This window comes from Botrytis fragariae (assembly GCF_013461495.1).
Source record: "Botrytis fragariae strain BVB16 chromosome Unknown tig00000012, whole genome shotgun sequence".
Lineage (NCBI taxonomy): Eukaryota > Fungi > Ascomycota > Leotiomycetes > Helotiales > Sclerotiniaceae > Botrytis > Botrytis fragariae.
Genome location: NW_023500989.1, coordinates 1,989,047 through 2,007,681, shown reverse-complemented (window position 1 = coordinate 2,007,681; position 18,635 = coordinate 1,989,047). Strand labels below are relative to the sequence as shown.

General features: G+C 43.3%; 8 protein-coding genes across 8 annotated transcripts; 1 reads left to right on the top strand and 7 right to left on the bottom strand.

Moving 5' to 3' along the window:
• Positions 1-426: 426 nt before the first annotated feature.
• Positions 427-1,104, bottom strand: Bfra_002837 (uncharacterized protein; the record flags this gene model as incomplete). Its single annotated transcript, XM_037333250.1, has 1 exon — positions 427-1,104. The coding sequence occupies one exon, from the start codon at positions 1,102-1,104 to the stop codon at positions 427-429; it is 678 nt and encodes a 225-aa protein (XP_037195378.1).
• Positions 1,105-1,661: 557 nt separating this feature from the next.
• Positions 1,662-2,120, bottom strand: Bfra_002835 (uncharacterized protein; the record flags this gene model as incomplete). Its single annotated transcript, XM_037333249.1, has 1 exon — positions 1,662-2,120. One exon carries the CDS (start codon positions 2,118-2,120, stop codon positions 1,662-1,664), a length of 459 nt encoding a protein of 152 aa, XP_037195377.1.
• A 402-nt stretch (positions 2,121-2,522) lies between these two features.
• Positions 2,523-3,277, bottom strand: Bfra_002834 (putative glutathione s-transferase protein; the record flags this gene model as incomplete). The annotated part of the gene is made up of 2 exons (XM_037333248.1): positions 2,523-3,194; positions 3,242-3,277. 2 exons carry the CDS (start codon positions 3,275-3,277, stop codon positions 2,523-2,525), a joined length of 708 nt encoding a protein of 235 aa, XP_037195376.1.
• A 1,374-nt stretch (positions 3,278-4,651) lies between these two features.
• Positions 4,652-6,073, bottom strand: Bfra_002833 (uncharacterized protein; the record flags this gene model as incomplete). Its single annotated transcript, XM_037333247.1, has 1 exon — positions 4,652-6,073. One exon carries the CDS (start codon positions 6,071-6,073, stop codon positions 4,652-4,654), a length of 1,422 nt encoding a protein of 473 aa, XP_037195375.1.
• A 1,221-nt stretch (positions 6,074-7,294) lies between these two features.
• Positions 7,295-8,155, bottom strand: Bfra_002832 (uncharacterized protein; the record flags this gene model as incomplete). The annotated part of the gene is made up of 2 exons (XM_037333246.1): positions 7,295-8,003; positions 8,073-8,155. 2 exons carry the CDS (start codon positions 8,153-8,155, stop codon positions 7,295-7,297), a joined length of 792 nt encoding a protein of 263 aa, XP_037195374.1.
• Positions 8,156-10,703: 2,548 nt separating this feature from the next.
• Bfra_002831 (uncharacterized protein) lies at positions 10,704-11,068 on the bottom strand (the record flags this gene model as incomplete). The annotated part of the gene is made up of 3 exons (XM_037333245.1): positions 10,704-10,829; positions 10,945-11,001; positions 11,045-11,068. The coding sequence occupies 3 exons, from the start codon at positions 11,066-11,068 to the stop codon at positions 10,704-10,706; spliced, it is 207 nt and encodes a 68-aa protein (XP_037195373.1).
• A 547-nt stretch (positions 11,069-11,615) lies between these two features.
• Positions 11,616-13,588, top strand: Bfra_002830 (putative amino acid permease protein; the record flags this gene model as incomplete). Its single annotated transcript, XM_037333244.1, has 6 exons — positions 11,616-11,750; positions 11,807-11,981; positions 12,031-12,262; positions 12,312-12,917; positions 13,012-13,413; positions 13,480-13,588. 6 exons carry the CDS (start codon positions 11,616-11,618, stop codon positions 13,586-13,588), a joined length of 1,659 nt encoding a protein of 552 aa, XP_037195372.1.
• A 2,177-nt stretch (positions 13,589-15,765) lies between these two features.
• Positions 15,766-18,274, bottom strand: Bfra_002829 (uncharacterized protein; the record flags this gene model as incomplete). Its single annotated transcript, XM_037333243.1, has 2 exons — positions 15,766-16,377; positions 16,433-18,274. The coding sequence occupies 2 exons, from the start codon at positions 18,272-18,274 to the stop codon at positions 15,766-15,768; spliced, it is 2,454 nt and encodes an 817-aa protein (XP_037195371.1).
• Positions 18,275-18,635: the final 361 nt, after the last annotated feature.

Here is an 18,635-nt window from a genome sequence, read left to right as displayed (position 1 = left end):
AGGAAAATAATTTAGCGAGTCCGCAAGCGGGACTAGTACTATTGTAGAGTGGGCAAACAAGTCTAAAGCTGAGAGTAACTGGTTCCGCGACCTCGGGAAGATTTGTTTTGCTATTGCACAGAATTTCCATTTGGTCGGAATTGACGATTTCATTTGACCATGTACGCAGTGTGAAATTCCATGGATAGCATGGAATGCTTTCGTATTTTGTCTATGATCAATGAGTGATATATGAGTCGGAATCCAAAGTGATAATGAGTCAGAGTTGATAAATCATTGCTTGATGCTACAAATATCAAACTGTGTTAATCAATCTCCAACACCAGCTGTATGCTGGTTTACTTCCACTTCGATACTCAATGGTCTGTGCTATCACCAAACGAGAATAGATCTCTCATCGCGATCATAGTTCGTACCTTCGTCACTCTATGTTGATGCCTTATTCATGGGCAACTCAACGTCCTCAGTTGTATGAAGCTCAATAGTCTCGACAGATATCTGCTTCCCGTGTAGCCCCGGATTTTCACTAATCAAGTACGTAACCTCTTCTGCAGCTTGATCAACAAGACCCTTTTCCATCCCATCCTCATCATCTATAGCCGTCTCTTTTGCTGCCAGGTCCTCAGATTCGACCGCCAATTTGTTGACCCAAGTCTGAACAATATTTGCATCCCATGGAATCCCAACGACTTCGCTTATAATTACAACTGCAATCAAGCACATTTGAATATATTCATGCCAGCAATTCCTCAAGCTGCAAACTTTGTCAAAGAATCCCAACGCCTGCATAGTATCCACAATTACTCGTCCAAGATGTGATGTACAAATCAGAATAGATGAAGTGATCCATTCTCTTTGCTTTGGAAATGTCTTGTGTCGACATAGCTTGATAGAGACACCAAGCGTTAGAGGAGCCCAGAATGGGTAGATTGGTGATAGGATCACAGTCATCCAAGAGAAAAGTGAATCCAACCCATGAGAAACGTATGGAATATGAATGATATCCGTCGCAATGAAAACAACGAGTAAAACGAAAGCGAAAAGGTATGCAATCGCGAAAGCGGAAACTACCACGGCGCGTTTGTGTATGGATGATTCAGACATATTCAGTTTGTGGAGGATAGCCAAAAATAATGTTGTGTTGAGGTGAATTGAGAGAAAGAGAAGATAATTCTGGGTGCCGTCGTAATTGAGTATCTATCACCGGGAGTAACGGCACGATTACGTCAAATGCGACCTTGGCGACTCTTAGTTTATCATGGCGTGTGATTCAGTGGACCTAGTGTTATGCTGTGAGATTTAAGGCCATTAAGCTTCAATTAAAATGGATCTCTAGTATCAAAATTCGAGCAATTGAGCGGGTAGATCCCTTAGTACTGATCATGACTTGGTGGTGATATGATAACTCCATATATTTCTGTGGGCTTGACGCTGGCTCCCTTTTTGCTCCCTCCAAACAAAACTTCACAGCTCCTGCACACAACAAAGCTTCTTGATTTAGCTTGTATATTACTCCGATTCCATTGATGCACACCACCATCGTCATCGTCCACGGTAACCTCAAACTTTCAAGGCATCTTGATCTCCTAATCATGGCGCAATTGTGTGGTCAAACCATTAAGTCTCTCGAGGCTGCTTGTACTTAAGCGTCTCCATCTCAATTAGCGAGCTTTCGACTGATGTCCTTGGCACTCCACAGTAATTCCTCCCTTATCAGAGTCCTTTTCTCCTTGTTCCTTCATCTTTCTTTGCTCATTTCCGTCGTCAGAAGTAGCCCACCAATCATCCAGCATCTCATCAATCGACCCTTCATCGATATCCCATTCCGAGCCCCAGATCAGAAGAGCCAAAATAATTAGTCCAGTCTCCGTCAAAACCCTCCATTGCCCCAAAAATTCTCCATTCATGCTCCATAATGTCAGCAATACCCGCGGTACTGATCGGCTTAGAAGTTGTATCATATTTGCTGCATTTACAAATTTGCTAGCTGTGCTCGTTTTCCATTTTGGGTGACATAGGAAGCGTAGGTTGATGTAGAAGTTGATGGGTACAAGAAAGGGTATGAATGGCCCGATGAGAGTGTAAAGAGTTTCATAGATTTGACCGAGTTGAGTAGCCATCTAGTCTGGTGGCTTGAACTTTGGACTTAACTTTCATTGTGACAGCAACTGCATCTATATCTGAGAATGTTCAGAAAGCTACTAGGTATGTGTACCGGTTTTCTGATATTTGTCGTGACGATGCTCATAAATGCGGGGTGGCTCGAGTGCTGCGCCACAGAGGATTCCTTACCTTGAGAAGCATAATACGTGAAAAGATTGTCAGATGACTTGATACTCAAGATAATTAGGATAATCTCTCTCGTACACCCGTAATGGATCAGAATATCAGCCAAAAGCCTGCAAGCTGGGGACATAGATATAGATTCTACTTATTAGCTAGCGACATCAGAGCTAAAATGGCAATGTTGAATGCAGATTGATTCCACAAACCAAAGTATAGTGGAACAGTAAACAATCCAATCATGAAGTTACAGCTCGTTTAGGGAAAACATTGAGATCATAAGAACCATTACCCTTCTGCAATCCCCGCTTCCAAGCAGGCCTATCGTATACTCTCTTCAACCACTCATCCAATCTAGGAAATTCCTTTTCCAGATCAACCCAGTTCCTATGCTTTACGAAGCTCATTGGAAACTCCATCATAACATCGGCTCTGCCAGGATTCTTCCCCATGAAATACCCACCTCCCGGTGCATTTTTCAATTCTTCGTCCAAAATAGTTAGAATCTCCCTCAACTCGGGACCATCAAACCAATTTACAACTCCATTCCTAATGAAATCTATATCAATAAAAAGAATAAAGTAAATCGATCGCACGAATGTCGTAAGATTGAAACAATTAAGGATCTCGTCTCTGATCCAATCACCGCTATTTAAGCCAAACTTATCCTCGGTGTCAAACTTGCGAAGAAGATATGTGCATATAGCATCGCTCTCTGGAATATATCGATTGCCATCCGCGGCACCAGTTGTCAGAACTGGGGCCTTTCCATATGGGCCGAGGGCTTTGAGGGATTCGGGAGAGCGGAAAGGGGCAATAAGATCATCGGCAGGTTTGCGGAAGTGGTGGATGATATTGTATTCAATACCTAGCTCTTCAAGAAGCCAGAGGATACGTTGAGATTGGGAGTTCTAGTTTCGTTAATTAGTTATCAGTAGATTTGGAGGGGCAAACTTGCATCTAAGTGATGGAGAGTTGGCTTATTGTCCGCCATCTTGTTTGACGAAGGGGTAGGTGAATTAAGCTAAGGTTAATCGAAGATGCTGTCCACTAAGTATTGAAGAGATGAGGAATTTGACGGATATATAAGAAATTTATAGATTGCTTTCTGCAGCTGATGCGCCATCGAAGTATAACAAATGGAATGATTAACGCAATAGGAAAGCCATGAGATGCTTTGCGCAAGCACATCTCGCTCGCGCCTCTTCAATATCAGTAACCTACATTTCTTTTAGCTATGTATCCATACGGAACGCGTCCTGAAGGTGTGTGAGAACTCAAGGAACTCGAATTCCAGAGTCACACATAATCTTCATGTAACGTGAGTATTTATCGCATTCTTGTTCCTTGATGTCATTGTTGATCTATGGGGGACGATTGTCGTGTACGGATGAAGGGGGAAGTCATGGATTTTGGACATGGGCGGCGGTGGCCCGGGCTGAAGGATGTGGAACTTCACGGGCCTTTTCACCATCACATCCGGATTCTTATTTCGAAATTTGTACTCAAATACACACAACATTCGTGGTCTGTGAAACAACGACACTCCTTATCTATAGACACAAGTTCGAAGAAGAGTATTATTGATTAAACTTCTAGAAGACATAGGACATCAGTACTACACTTTAGATCTCAGCTACACTGACACCTTCCATAAAACTTGGGTAGCTTGCTTCAACATCCAACTCCAAACACTTGCTTCTTCTCCGATGTCTGACAAAATCGGAATTCTTACTACTTAAGGAAGAGTTATTACTCTTCGCCAGTGTGCTAGCTGGGTCATATTTTGGGCCCATACCTGTCAGGCCCGATCAAGCTCTGATGAGGTATCGCCATCAAGTTTCTTCTTCCACGAGGCCAAATATCAGGTATCGTAGTTAGCTTATACTTATTAGTCTTATCAAATTTAATGTCGGGTATCTCGAAGATCAATCGTGGCGTTTTGAATCGGCGACGATATTCTTAACGGGTGCTCAGATCTTCACGACTTGTATCTTGGATGAAAACGGTTTTAGCATTGATAATATACTTTCACCGCCACTGGACCAGATATTTTTTTGACCAGAACAGCTATATTCGTTGGTAATATCATCATTTCGCTACCTATCTAGTTCTGGCTGTCTGGCTAAGTGACATATTGACAAGTATCCGTTCTTGACTGACTTTTCAACATTCCGACAAGCACGATTTTAACTTTTTCCGAGCGAGATTTAACACATACATAGTTCGCATAGAGACCCGGATAGATCATTTCCGACTTTGCCTATAGCACAACAGATCAAGTCGCTTGTGCAATATCGCCTTTTTCTGCAGTCTCCTACAACCTTCGAACCTATTAGCCCGCGGGATGTTCAATTTCACTCGGCACTTAATGAATCTTTTCAGGACGTCTTATACCTACTTCCCGGTCTTTCAACTTCTTTTGGTCACAGATTTCTCCATCAAGGTGGTCATGAAACTTGCATGGTGGGAAGTCCCATATGCCCGTAAAGGTTACCACTTCTCCATGTGGTCCTCTCCTGAGAGCAACAGAGTCATCCTCCAAGCCATCGATGCGTTTTGCCATGTCATAGTACCGTGGCCAAAACTCTGGAGGACACCGATCTAGGTCATAATTGAAGCTATAGCAGGCTAGCCTTCTTAAGCCACAATTCTTTGGGGTATGCTTATAGATACCAGCGATGTCCTCCTTCGTCAGGATGGCTCGGTTTAACTCCAGGGCTCTCACGACATAATCTGTTATGAGATTCATCAAATTTTCCACGCACAATCTCTTCGCCAGCAAATAGAGCCCACCCCAATTGAACTCCGTTTGAATCCGAACGACTGGACAATCATCCTGCATGCGTTCATCCATTTCTTTGCCATCAGGATAAATCGACCATGGAGGCAAGTGCCCATTAGATACCCACCACATCAAATCGTGGAAAGCCTCAAAGTCGCCACTGTGGAATGTAACGGAATTCGATGCTGCCTCTTGGGATGTTCCATTAAAGAATTTTTTGAAGTATGGAATTTTCTCGCAGAGAACCTTCTTATAAACTCGGATCACTGCTCTTTCTGGGCCGATATAGATTTTGACGATTTCTTTCTCTGGGCTCCCATCTTCCTGATCTTCAGTTGGGCAGTGAAGAGGTGTGAAATTGTTCCGCTGCTCGTCTTCCTTATGTTCAACAGGACAGTGGAGAACTAAGCCAGCTTTTTCTGATGGCGTCTCGAAGTCGCAGATATATGCACCCATCTTTTTACTCTCTTTCGAGCGCTTCTGGTATTTCCAAGGTTCAGCACGTTCATCCCATACAACACCGATTAAACCTTCATCCTGGAGATCATCTCTCCATTGCTCAAGTCGAGACCGCCAGTGTTCTGACCCGATGGTTACTGATTGGTTTTTATAAATGAATGTTACAAACTTTGTCAATATCGGCTCCTTTCGCGTCCGTGTTGTAGTGCTGCTTGCTGATTCTCTGTATGGCTTTTTGACCTCCTTTTCGGCGATCACGCATGGCATTCGATGGCTGACTCCTGTAATTCTCTTTGCCGGTGTCGGTACTTCTTCGATGTCTTCATCTGTCTCTTCGTATTCTTCATAATCCTTGAAGTAACTCCCTTTCTCGCACATGTGATCTCCTTGGGGTGTTTGCGTTTCATCCTTGACATCACCGCGCTCTTCGAATTCACCTCGATGCGCTCCGACTGCGGATTCTCTCTCCTCACCCTTCGCGATAGCAGTACCTGAACTTTGATTGTTTGGCGCAAGTCCTCTCTGATCTTTCTTCGATGGTGTCATTGTCAATATCTAATTGCGTCAGAATTCGTAGAAGCCAAAGCATGGTCTTGTCTCCAGGGAGGCGCATTCTCTCAAGTCTAGAGAAACTTTGAAGTTTCTGAGTATTTCGTTGTTTTGTGAAGATTAAAAAGTAATTGCCACATACCTGTTCAATGTGTCCTGACTGTCTTGACCGTGAAGAATACTGGAAAGATCTTGAGAAGTAGTTCTTTGCTGCGAAGGCTAGTCGCTGCAGGTTGTTTTCGGTAGAAAAGTTCAATTTAATATTGAAGATGGGTGTCAGTTATCTTCGTAAAAAGATTGATTCAAACTTTATATTGAGAGTCGAATACTAAAGTCGCAGTTTGTTTTTAATTCGAGTATCAAATTGGTATTTGAAGTAGCATCCAACTCTTCAAAAAGGTTGGTAATGCGATGGAAACAAATCTCCTTGATCTTCGATGGTGAATTGTGTTATAGGTTGAGTCGTGGGTCGGGCCTCGGACAGTAAAGGGACAGGCCACATTCGGCTAGTGTGATATATTGTTAGATTGATAATGAACATAGTGAGTCTTTTATCATGATTGATAAAGGTTCTTGAATCTATATTACAGCGTATACTTACAGCTAGGGTCATTCAGCGTTGAGCGAATACGGTATATAGTGATTATATTGTAATGCTTAAGGTTCAGGTTCTACAGTAGGTAGGACTTTTGCTTTATATTGACGGTCAAGAGATTGCTGAATTGGCGAGTGGGATACGACAAATGCACATATTTAGCATATATTTTGTCTTTCCACTCTTCATTCTAGTTACAAAGATAGAAATCTAGCAACAGAGACAAACAGAGGTGATTCACCAGTAGACTACAACGTCTTGCATTGATCAAGCGTCAACATGCTTGTCTGTTATTGGTGTCATCCTGCTTTGGCAATTGATAGGTAACTTGCCACAAGGCAATACAGAAGTCACTGTTCTTTATTATTTGCTTGATAGAAAGAAATTGCACAAATACTCATGAGATATTGATTGTATGTTGAGTTTTTTTGAACTGGGAAGAATGCTTACATTGACTAAAATCTAATTGTGGCCAATCGTTGATTGAGTGGTCTTGCAGACAAAGGTATGGCTAATAACAACCTTTCGACCTGCCTTAACTACAACAAACATACTTTAAAGCTTCCCGGGTTCATTTTTTAAATATTTTTTTCACTCCACATTCGCCTCTTCCTACACCACACCTAAGTCTTAACACAAAGCGCCTGTCCCACACTCAAATTGGCACAACCAGCATCAATCTCGGTGTTCAATTTTCTCAAAGTATCCAACGTGATTCCATTCTTCGCATCAACAATATCACATGTATCTCCCATTGAGACAATGAAAAATGTAGTGCAATTTGCAGCGGTTCCAGGGAATACGGTACCCGTCGTGTTAGTAGTTGGATCGGTTACAGTGGCGGTAATGGTGGTGGCATTGGCAGAACTGGTGTTGTTTGCTTGGGGGGTATCCGTGATAGAGAAGGAGGTTAGATCGCGGGCCTCGGGAGCGGACGTGGTGGTGTTTGTTGCGCTACCAGGGGCTGGCGGGGCTGGACCACCAGCTGGGGGAGCGGGGGGAGCTGGCTTTGTGGCGTTGGCTGCATCAGCGGGTGGGGCTGGACCACCAGCAGGAGGAGCAGGCGGGGCTGGCATTGTGCCGTTGCCTTTTGCAGCGGGTGCTGGAGGTGCTGGACCGCCGGCAGGAGGAGCAGGCGGGGCTGGCATTGTGCCATTGCCTTTTGCAGCTGGTGCTGGAGGAGCTGGACTACCGGCTGGAGGAGCAGGGGGTGCAGGCATCGTAACATTGGCTGCATCAGCGGGTGCGGGGGGAGCAGGAGCACCGGCTGGGGGCGCCGGAGGAGCGGGCATTGTAGTATTTGCAGCGTTAGGATCGGCGATTGCTATTATACTATTTACAATATTAACTCCATCGTCGATAATTATGAATACAAGGTATAGGTAGGTAATGAATGCTTACTCTCTCGTCTCCAACTGAATAGGGGAGGCGTGGATAGCCGTTGCCAAGACGGCGAGTGTAAGAGCGGTAAATGAATATTGCATTTTGAAGTTGTGGATTGGATATCGTTGGGTATATGAGACGAACTAATCTTGTTTGATAATATGAAGAGAAGAAATACCAGTAAATCTAAGGAATGAACATGAAATATCAAATTTCAATTTTATTTTATTAAGGAGAGTAATTCAGCAGGACTAGCCGCGAAAAGGGAGGGAGTAATTAGTAAGGAGTGTATTAGAAAGTTTGGTTCGAGTTTATATAAATATCAGATGTGGTTTGCGAGAAGGTTATATACATATGCAGGAGAGACGCTGTTCAAGTGTAGATTCTCAAACAGTGCGAGAGCTATAGAGATGTTTGAAGGTTTGAAGGTTTGATATAGGCTTCACGATCAGTGCTCAGCCACGCTAAATCATGCCGTGATTGTATGAGATGGAATTTTTACCGGAGAATTAATAGAGTGGTATATTTCAGACGGTTCTGAAATCGGCTAAGGAATTTGTGTACAAGTCATGGTAGGGCGAATGAGGTAAATTGAGGTGAGGTGAGGTAGAGATGGTTTGGAGCAGTAGTCGCACTGCCTTCATTCTGAAATTGAGAGCTGTTGTTTAGAAAGCTTGTTTTGGAAAGAGGGGTTAGCAGGTTCTTTGATGGATGCTCAGACTGGAGGGGAAGCTAAAGCTATGAATTGATTATACAGAGAGAGATATAGATGATGCGAAGGGACAACTATACATAATACATAAGAGGAACCCTAATTTGGATATAGAAGACGCACCTCTTGCATGATCATCAAAATGATTACAGATTAACACAAAATATCACCATCCCCAAGGATCCCGTTTGTGAAGTTTCTCATTCAGGTCCTCTTTCTCTTCCTCCTCTGTTTCAACCCATCTTTCCAATTCGGAACATCGGCAAAAAAACAAATATAATTCCATCAGAACATCAGGTCTACAAGGTCCGAAGATCTGATGGCACATGATGGCATGTATCAAATCATGCTTAAATTTAGCTCTGCTTCAAATCTCTCGCCAAGGTTCACCCAGTGTGTGGTTTCATCTTCTTGATAGAGATTATGCTATGTGAAACATGTGATAAGACTCATTCTTGCTGTAATTGTTTGAGATAGGAAAAGTTTGATAGTTTGGTATGATTCATTGATGAATTGAGTAGCTTAGAGGAGATTGGAGGGGAACATTGTATGCTGATTGCTGTGTCTCAACTTCGTAGTCAGAATGAGGTGATGTGGTTGTGGTTGTTGGATCGTGATAGGTTGATAGGGTCATGTGACGAGATCTAGATTTTCGAGGTCTTAGAGGTTCCATCCATGTACGGCGTGGCAACAAAAAAAGAAATAAAACGATGTGTGGGGGATCTTCGAATGAATGCATCTAGAATGCATGAGAATCCGTTCCGGTTTTCCCGTTCAGACTTTATACCAACGCCATAGAAACCAATAATTGTTACCCTTCTCATACCTCGGCCAGCCGAGTCTTGGCCGTTCAACAATCGGCTGGAAGGTTTGATAGAAAGCTTAAAAATACGTATGGTCGGGTTCGTCTGGCTGCATCCGACAGTTGTTCAGATAATTTCTTGGAATGTCATTCTTTTGATGATTTGCTACGTGATAGGATACTATCTACATATGAATATGAGACAATTGATGCTCAGCGCCCTCGAACCATCAGCACCCTCAAGCCACCGGTTCGAAGTATAGGTTGAAACCCAGCATTCAGCGACAAGTAACCGTTTCTTCTCATCAAGGGAAGTTTCCGAGCTTTACGAGGGTTCATCACTAGTCGGAAGATGGCATGGGTAGACATGGATCAAAGAGGTACGCCCCAAACAATTTATATCGTTGTCAACTTACCAAAATATGTAGTGTAACTACCAGGTATAATCTCCCATTGCATCTTCCTTGAGACGTCATGTCAGTTCTGGTGTACTTGTATCATTGGACGGCGAGTAATGTGTCCTGACGGGTAATCATTCAATGTGAATCAATAGGAAGCTCGAAATGTTGTGTTTCCAACAGAACCAAACTCGCGGGTCTAAACAGCCTTATTGACTCCTATCAAGGTTCAAGATGCTAGCACGGTAATTGCCCCTTGTAGAACAGGGCCTATAGAAAATGAGTTCTTCGGTAAGATAATATCTCCACCCTGAAAGAACCTTAAGGGGGCAGATCGATGGATACGAGATGAAACTTCGGGGAAATATTGAAAGAGGGGGTCCGTAAAAGGGAGCTTCACCGCCACCAGCTTGATAATATAGAACAGAGCTTTTCGAGTGTGGATACACATCGCATACGCGTTCGAAATTCGAATAATCTTAACACATTTTCCATCGTATATCAAAATGTAAAGGCAATACGTCGTCTAAAATTACAGATGCTAGTAAATCGTCAACGGCACACGGAAGTTAGTCTCCAGTCCCGGGCCGGGGCCGAAATATAACCCGAAACAGTGGCAGGTCGGTCGGTACTACCTAGGTAATCATGTATAAATATTTGGGCCTATAAAGTCTCTACCTAGCTATTCCAATGTTATTCATCATGAGCACACAGCAAAACCCTGAAAGTATCGTCAATCAACAATCTACAGCCCAACTTAGAGCCCAGTAGTACTGGGTTAGGACCGGATCAGGACTGCGGAATATCCCCATAGTACTAACGATACTACCAACCAAATAACTTGGTTTCAAAGCGGCACAAAACTATCATACCAGACCAAAATCTGCTACTGTCGGAGACCCCGCATTCGAATCAATAAGTTCTCGTCTTCAACTCACACAATGGAAATGTTATCGATTCAGCGTGAGACAACCATACCTGAAAAAGAAAGGGCATTGCGATTGCGATTGTCGCACCCCACTTCTCACTGAATCCCTGTATGTATGTGTATATTTTTTCAGTCACTTAGCCTTCGTACACGTTGTTCCAATTTGCGCGACATCATCTACATCATCTGGATTCTGATCCCATCTCATTTGTTTGTTCGTTCGAAAAGTTCCCACTATTGGGCTGAAACTAGCGACAATTGATAAACATTTCCACGAACGATTTTGTTGGCATAAAGTTCATGCCCTAATGCAGGCCTAGGACGCATGAATTGGAAATAGAAGCAGGTCCTAGGTTTCCTGACCAGGCTTATTGAAAGGCTTGTTGGTGGTGGCAGCATATTTTTTCGTTTAATTGCTCTGTCTGGAGGGCATATCTGACAGGGGAATAGGTAAGGTTATCCGGGGTCGAATTTGGGGTGGGAAGACCCAACGTGTTTGTGGCCTTACCGCTTCTGTTGTGCGTCATATTTAGTCTTTGCGGCAAGAGATATTGTATGCTGTATTTGGCCGGAGTTAAAAGTAAGTTCGTTCCTTGCATTCTTTGTATCCGTTAGCCCATGCGCGTGCGTATATATTCCGTTGCGAACCCACATGAGTATGTGACTTTGCATAAGCTATTCCGATATTTGCATTCAACATTATACCTGAAATCTATCGAATATGGATCAGAAAAATGATCTTGGGGTCATTGAGGCTTCCGTGACTGACACATCACAGAGCCTGAAACAGAGCAGCAACATGGCTACCATCGAGAACGATGATGAGAGATTGTTGAACAGAATTGGTTATACTCAAGTTAGCCTCCTTCACTGCCCCCGTGATCAACGTTACGCCCACTAACCATAGCTAAGGACTTACATCGACATTTCTCAAAATGGTCTACATTATCCTATGCGGTCTCGGTTCTTGGTGTCCTAGGATCTGTTCCTGCTACTTTTGGAAGCCCACTGAGTCTGGGTGGACCAGCAGCATCAGTATGGGCATGGTTTTTTGGTTCTGTAATGGCACAAATCATATCAAGTTCAGGTTAGAAATCTTCACTCTTGAGTTGTAACTTGTACTGATATACTCAAAGTATCTGAATTGGTCTCTGCATATCCGACGGCAGGTGGCATGTACTTCGTTACGAAGAATGTTGTCCCACCTGAACATGCGGCGATATGGAGCTGGATTATTGGATGGTGTAATTTACTTGGTCAAACTGCAGGTGTTGCCAGTGTGGGATATACCGTTTCTCAGCTTGTTCTAGCAGCTGCGAGTATGAACTCCAATTTTGATGAGGTCACCGGGACATATGCCTATTCACCGTAAGTTGTTTAACAATGTCTGAAATTTCGTATGCTCATGGGCCGATAGAACTGCACTACAAACCGCTCTACTATCATGGTTAATCCTTATAATCATGGGAGTAATCTGTTCCCTAACAACGAGACGTCTTCACCAAATCGTAACTTGGTTCATGCCAATCAACGTCCTAGCTTCAATCGCTATATGTATCACACTACTCATTCTAACTCCCAACAAACAATCTGCAACATGGGTCTTTACACATTTCACCAATGGATCTGGATGGGGAGCTCCGTTCTCATTCTTCCTCTCCTTTCTCTCAGTAGCATGGACCATGACTGATTACGACGGCACAACCCACATGTCAGAAGAAACCCATGATGCAGCAGTTCGCGGGCCAATGGCTATTCGATGGGCCGTTACCATTTCTGGAGTCGTAGGCTGGATGCTCACCGTTACTTTTTGTTTTTGTACAACAGATCTCGAGGCTATCATTCATTCACCCACAGGAATGCCAGCAGCGCAAATCTTCTTAAATGCGGCGGGCAAGAACGGTGGAACTGCAATGTGGTTTTTTGTCATTCTTGTTCAATTTTTTACGGGATGTTCGGCTATGCTTGCTGATACTAGAATGGCATATGCTTTTGCGAGGGATGGAGCTCTTCCTTTCTCAAAGTAAGTTACCAAGTCTCTGAATTTCCAAATTTGCCAGTTTGCTCATTTCGTCGTTCCCCTTTATACCGAAAAATACTAATAACCAACCTCATAGGTTCTGGTCCAAAGTAAACCCCTACACCCACACCCCTCTCCACTCTGTCTGGCTCATCGTCCTTCTAACCTGCGCACTCAACACCATCGCCATCGGCAGCACCGCTACCATCGTCGCAATTTTCAACATCACAGCTCCTGCTCTAGACATGTCATATGCGGCAGTCATTCTGGCACGCAATATATACGCCTCGCGCGTGAAATTTATTCCCGGCCCATACACGCTTGGGATATGGCAAAAGCCGATCAATGCGATAGCATGTACCTGGGTGTTATTCATAAGTATAGTTCTTATGTTCCCAACGGTGAGACCGGTTACGATGGAGAATATGAATTATGCGGTGGCAGTAGGCGCGGCTATTGCGGTGTTTAGTTTGGGGTGGTGGTGGGCTGGAGCGAGAAGGTATGTTGTTCTTTCTTCTTCTTTTATCTGCACAAGATTTTGAGATGATATTAATATATAATCTAGGACATACACGGGACCGAAAACAAAAGATCTCATACAATCCATCGCGTCGGAAGAAGGAAATTATGAATCGGATGAGAGACCTAACTATGGGAGTATTAATGATCGTTGAAATGGTAGTGAGAATTAGATTATGATAATGGCGTTTTGCTTTTAGGTCAAGGAGTTGCTGGTTTATAAAGCGTCTCTTTACTTGTAGGAGTTGTGGTATCATTTCTCGCCGTATTCGAGATTTCCATCTCTTCGCATTAAGGAAGGAGATAGATAGATTTAGATAGATAAATATATAGATATGTATTTGCATTTTTTAATATTCATGGACGCAAAATAATATTTGTGTGGTGATTAGACCAAGGGCGTAAAAATAAATAGCTCTTTCAATACACAACACAAGTGAGAGATTGATGAAGCAGAAAGAAAAGCTCACCGGCAAGTTACAACCCCGTCCCATTTTCCGAGCGGTCAAATTCCGGTCGTTCGCTCACCCCTCCCAACTCTCGGACCCCCACGCAGACTCCAACAATGAACAACCAATCATACTCTTCCTCCAATCCCTGCAAACTTCATTCCCACATAGTCTCTAAGACTACCCCCACGCATTATTTATCATTACAATATATATCAAAAAATATCTTCTCCACTATAATCAAATTATCACACAGCTCTTGTAACTCAGTGGTAGAGTGGGCGATTGCAGTAACACTCTGATAGAAGTCGTTATAATCACGTTATCGCCAAGTCGCTTGTTCGAACCAGGCCGGGAGCTTCTTTTTTTCTTTTTGGATCTTTGTTGCCGGCGTGGAGGAGTGTGCTTCTTTGAGGGGGCGTGGTAGATGGATGGAGGAGAATGGATATGGAGGGCAGAATTCTGTTTTTGGGCGTGTGGGGAGGGAACATTAATTTTGTCTTTCTTTTCGATTTACTCACTTAATTCTTTTGTCTTCTTATTACAACAGTCAATGTAATACTTTGATCAGGCAACGTTGGTTGATTTCTACACGCGATTTGGAATGGCGATTGTATACCGAAGTTTGGATTGTTATCTAGGTATTTTACTCGGAGATCTTTATGAGAGTCATAAATAGCATTTACACCAGCTATATTCGCGATCTGAACTCCTCCAAAAAACACTTCTCATTTTTTTGGAATATTGTAAAGCAGTATACTTGGTCGACTCTCCTCATCACAGCTCTCTACAAGTGCTATGCCACGAATTTGTCTTGTCGTCTTCACTAACATTCCCTTCAACCTGTTCCACAGCGTCGAACTTCCCATCCTTATTGCTTTTGCAATAACGAACATGTTTACATCTTTCTCTCTCTCTCGTTCATGAGTTTACTCCAGATTTTACACCTTCTCGGCATCGTGAAGAGAATGTAAGGTTATCTCCTCCGGTCACTTTATCACTCCTATATTCCCAATCAAAAATCCAATTTCCTCAACCTTCCCCGCTTCATCCTTCCTCTTTCCCCTCCCTTGTGTATTCTCTGCCTCCTCTCCTACACCAAAGATCGATACTTAAGTATCTCAATTCGCGATGATCATATTCATACCTCAACGGCCAATCATCTCCTTCGTCTTTTTCTAATCGCCTATCTCGCTTATATTAACAAGTTATTTACTTTTATCATCTACATAAATTTTGTATCCAGATGCTCGAGTGCTCTGTCCATTGCGAATAATTCTCGCTGGTAGGATGTGTTACGGAGATGGTATTTGGAAGGGTTATGTGGGAATCCGAGTTGATGAATGCTTATTGGAAGGCAGGGTAAGAGGTTCATTTAATATCTGGATAGTGTTAATCGTAATGACTCCCCTTACATTTACCTCGGGAGAAAGTTTAAAGATAGTTGAAAGACAGAAGCTTAGTATAAAGCTCTCTTCACTTATCAAATTATGCCAATAGGTAATCAATCTATTTTCTCAAAGCTAAACACAATCTACTAGTGTGAGAAATCACATATCAGTATTAAAATCAGGGAAATGAAATGGATTGTAACGTAGATTTTGCATTCCGGATTGGATCAATATATTTTGGTTTTCTGCGCAAAGTCCATTGAACTTCCGAGCCGAGCATCGAAAACGGGAAACCCCCCTTCCATTTGCTGGCTCCCCATTTTGCCATATCTAGTCCGCTAATATACGTTATCATCTCAGAGGTTGAGTGGGTTTGATTCTATCTGTTCAAGATCCGGAATCCCGAGTAGAACGACTAAAAAGACAGCAATTCCATGCTTCCCTTTTCTCCCCCAATATCTTTCAGAAATTGAATCCGAGCATCTCCAGGACTTAACGCACATGAGCATTCTGACGACAAAAACCCATAGCACAACTATTATCCGACCACCCCAAACGAAGATCATCCATCCACCAAAGTTTCGGTTTGCCAGCCACCGTAACATTCATGAAAAAATACGTCAAATCCATAAAACTAGGTTCCAGATCCACGGTGGTCAAAACGCAACTCGAAAGTTCAGGACAAGCTGGAACATTGACAACTTGTTGCATTACTTGAGAAGTCTTTTTAGAAACCACGTCGTACTTATATCCCGTAAATGTGAAGTCGCATGTAGGACCCGTGGAATCACAACCGAGCGATGCTCCGTAGAGATTGAAATTAAAACATCCGGTGAGTCCTTCATCGCCACTTCCTATTTGGCCCGAGAAGCCATGGTCTGCGGAATTAGGACCTGTTTGTCTATTTGAGGAATTGGCTACGAAGTTGGGTATGAATTCGAGGAGGAGTGGCTTTGAGGATGGGAGGATGGGGAGACGTTTTGGTGGTGGGACGACGGTGAAACCATCAGAGAAGAGGAATTGGTGGTATGGATTGAATAGCGGCTCAGGCTGGACGTCAGTACCGCTTGCGTTGGAAACGGATAGTGGTGGGACGTCATCGAACTGTATGAATGCTTGATTAGTTGCTGGATATAACACTTAGCGAAGATAGACTTACAGTCAGTACGAAGTCACCACGTTCTCCGCAGTTTGTAGGTGTGGCTGAGGATATGATAATAGGAGATGTAGAGGATGTTGAATTGGGGAAAGTGACGGAACTTGGTCCTTTGATCACCGAAATGAAACTGGATATTGACGCGTCTGTAGAAGATGGGATCGATTGAGATGTTGAAGTGGCGTTGGATATCAGAGTCAAGATTGAGCTTGAAGTAGACTTCGATAAGGAGGAGGCGTAAGATGTTGCATTAAAGCTGGGAATTGAGGTAGAAACAGACGTTGAAGTCGAGCTAGAACTTGACGTATATGTAGAAGATGGAGTATCCTTAGACAAAGAAATCAAGCTGGAGGTTGACGTCGGCATTGAAAACGAAGAGTCCGAAATAGTCACAGTGGCAAAAGCAGGAATGGAAATTTGAGTAGCGGCTTGGGATCTTCCTGGTGCAGTCAAAGTAGTCAAAGACCCAGTTTTAGCGGACGTATGTGTATTGAATGACGATTCCGATGCTGTTTGCGACGTTGAGTTCCATCCGCTAGGCTTAGAGGCAACACCGGTAAATATTCTACCCGAAGCTGATTGAGAAACCGCAGATATTGGAGTAAAGACGGTATGAGTGGCGAATGGCGAAGCTGACTTGAAACTAGAGTTAGCAGTCAGTAGTGTTGAGAACTCAACACCACTTGCTAAAATGATTGATGAAGTTGAGGTGACCGGCTTGATACTGCTCTCAGAGACTTCAGGTCTGGATATGGTTAGGCTTGAGACAGAAGATAAACTCGAAAGCGGGTTTGCAGTAGTAGAAAGATTGCTGGCCATAGACGAGAGATTGAAAGAAATTGTAGAGGTAGAAACAACTGCATTTTGAAGAGCTACCGATGCAAATGTGGAAGTACCGGAAACAATCGTTGCATTGTAAAATGCGTAATTTGTACTGGACTGTGAAGAAACAATTGCGCCAGTTGATGTAGATGTGGGTTTGCTACTAGCAGTTGCTGTCGAAAGTAGAGTTGAGAAGGGAACAACAGTTGTTTTTGTGGTGGTTAACGTAATTACCATATTGCTGCTGGAAGCTAGCTGGCTTGTAGTTGATGAAGATGATGAGGAAGTGGATGATACGGGAGTAGTTGTTACTGTTGACATAACCACAGGCTTACTGGTAGATAACGTTTTGGTTTTGGTTATCATGGATGACGATTGAGGCGATGGCAGAGTTGACAAGGGAATCACTGTTGCTGTTGATATAATCACCGACTCACTAATGGAGGATTTCGTCGAAGAATATGGAGACGAGGGAATTGGAGATGGGGTAGTTGGAAGGGGTATAACGGTTGCTGTGGATATAACCACAATCTCACTGCTAGACGCGGATGTCGATGCAGGTGGAGGTGGAATTGACAGAGGAACCACTGTTATAGCACTTGTAATAACAACGAAAGACTGACTCGGAGCGCTAGTTGGCGTTTGTCCATTCAACCAGCTAGTTGTACCTTTGTCGACTATGAAGAAAAAGACGTCACTGAATGACTGAGGGATTTGTCTTCCTTCAGCGGCAGTCTCGAGTGACCCAGTGAGTTTTGATGATTGAGAAGCTTCGATAGTCCAAGTTGATTTCGAAGATCCTACTGACGAAAAGGCGGAAACAGTGGGTGCCACATAGAGAGGTAGAGACGAATCTGCGGAAATCTGTGCCATGCGATTGCTTGCAATAGCAGTTGGAAATGGAGCAGGAGTTTCAGAGCAGGATGCGTACACAGTGACGGTAGATTCGATCGGACCATACTGAGGGGCTGCGCCAGCAGCTCCACATATGACCCATATTGCGATGAGGAAATTGAAAATCATCTTATGATATTTCCTAATTACACTACAATTCTGATTCTGATCGTGTCAAGAGTGAACGAGTGACGAAACGAAAATTGTTGTTTTCGAAGAAAGGTTGAGGGGGTAGGAAATTAAAACTTATCTCTTGATTTGTACGTTCGTTGCCGCAGTGAATTTCAAGCACGGCGGTATATCCCGCTAGATGACTTTATTTAAGCAAGCCAATGAGACCTCTTAAGCTCATCCTATATGCCAATGTTCCTCACTTTCTTGAACAATCAAAAGCTGACTTCGACCTCAATCTTACGAGACTAGCAATGGTGATAGACCTAAGTGGGTACATATCATTTTACCCTTCATCCTCCACACATACATCACTTCA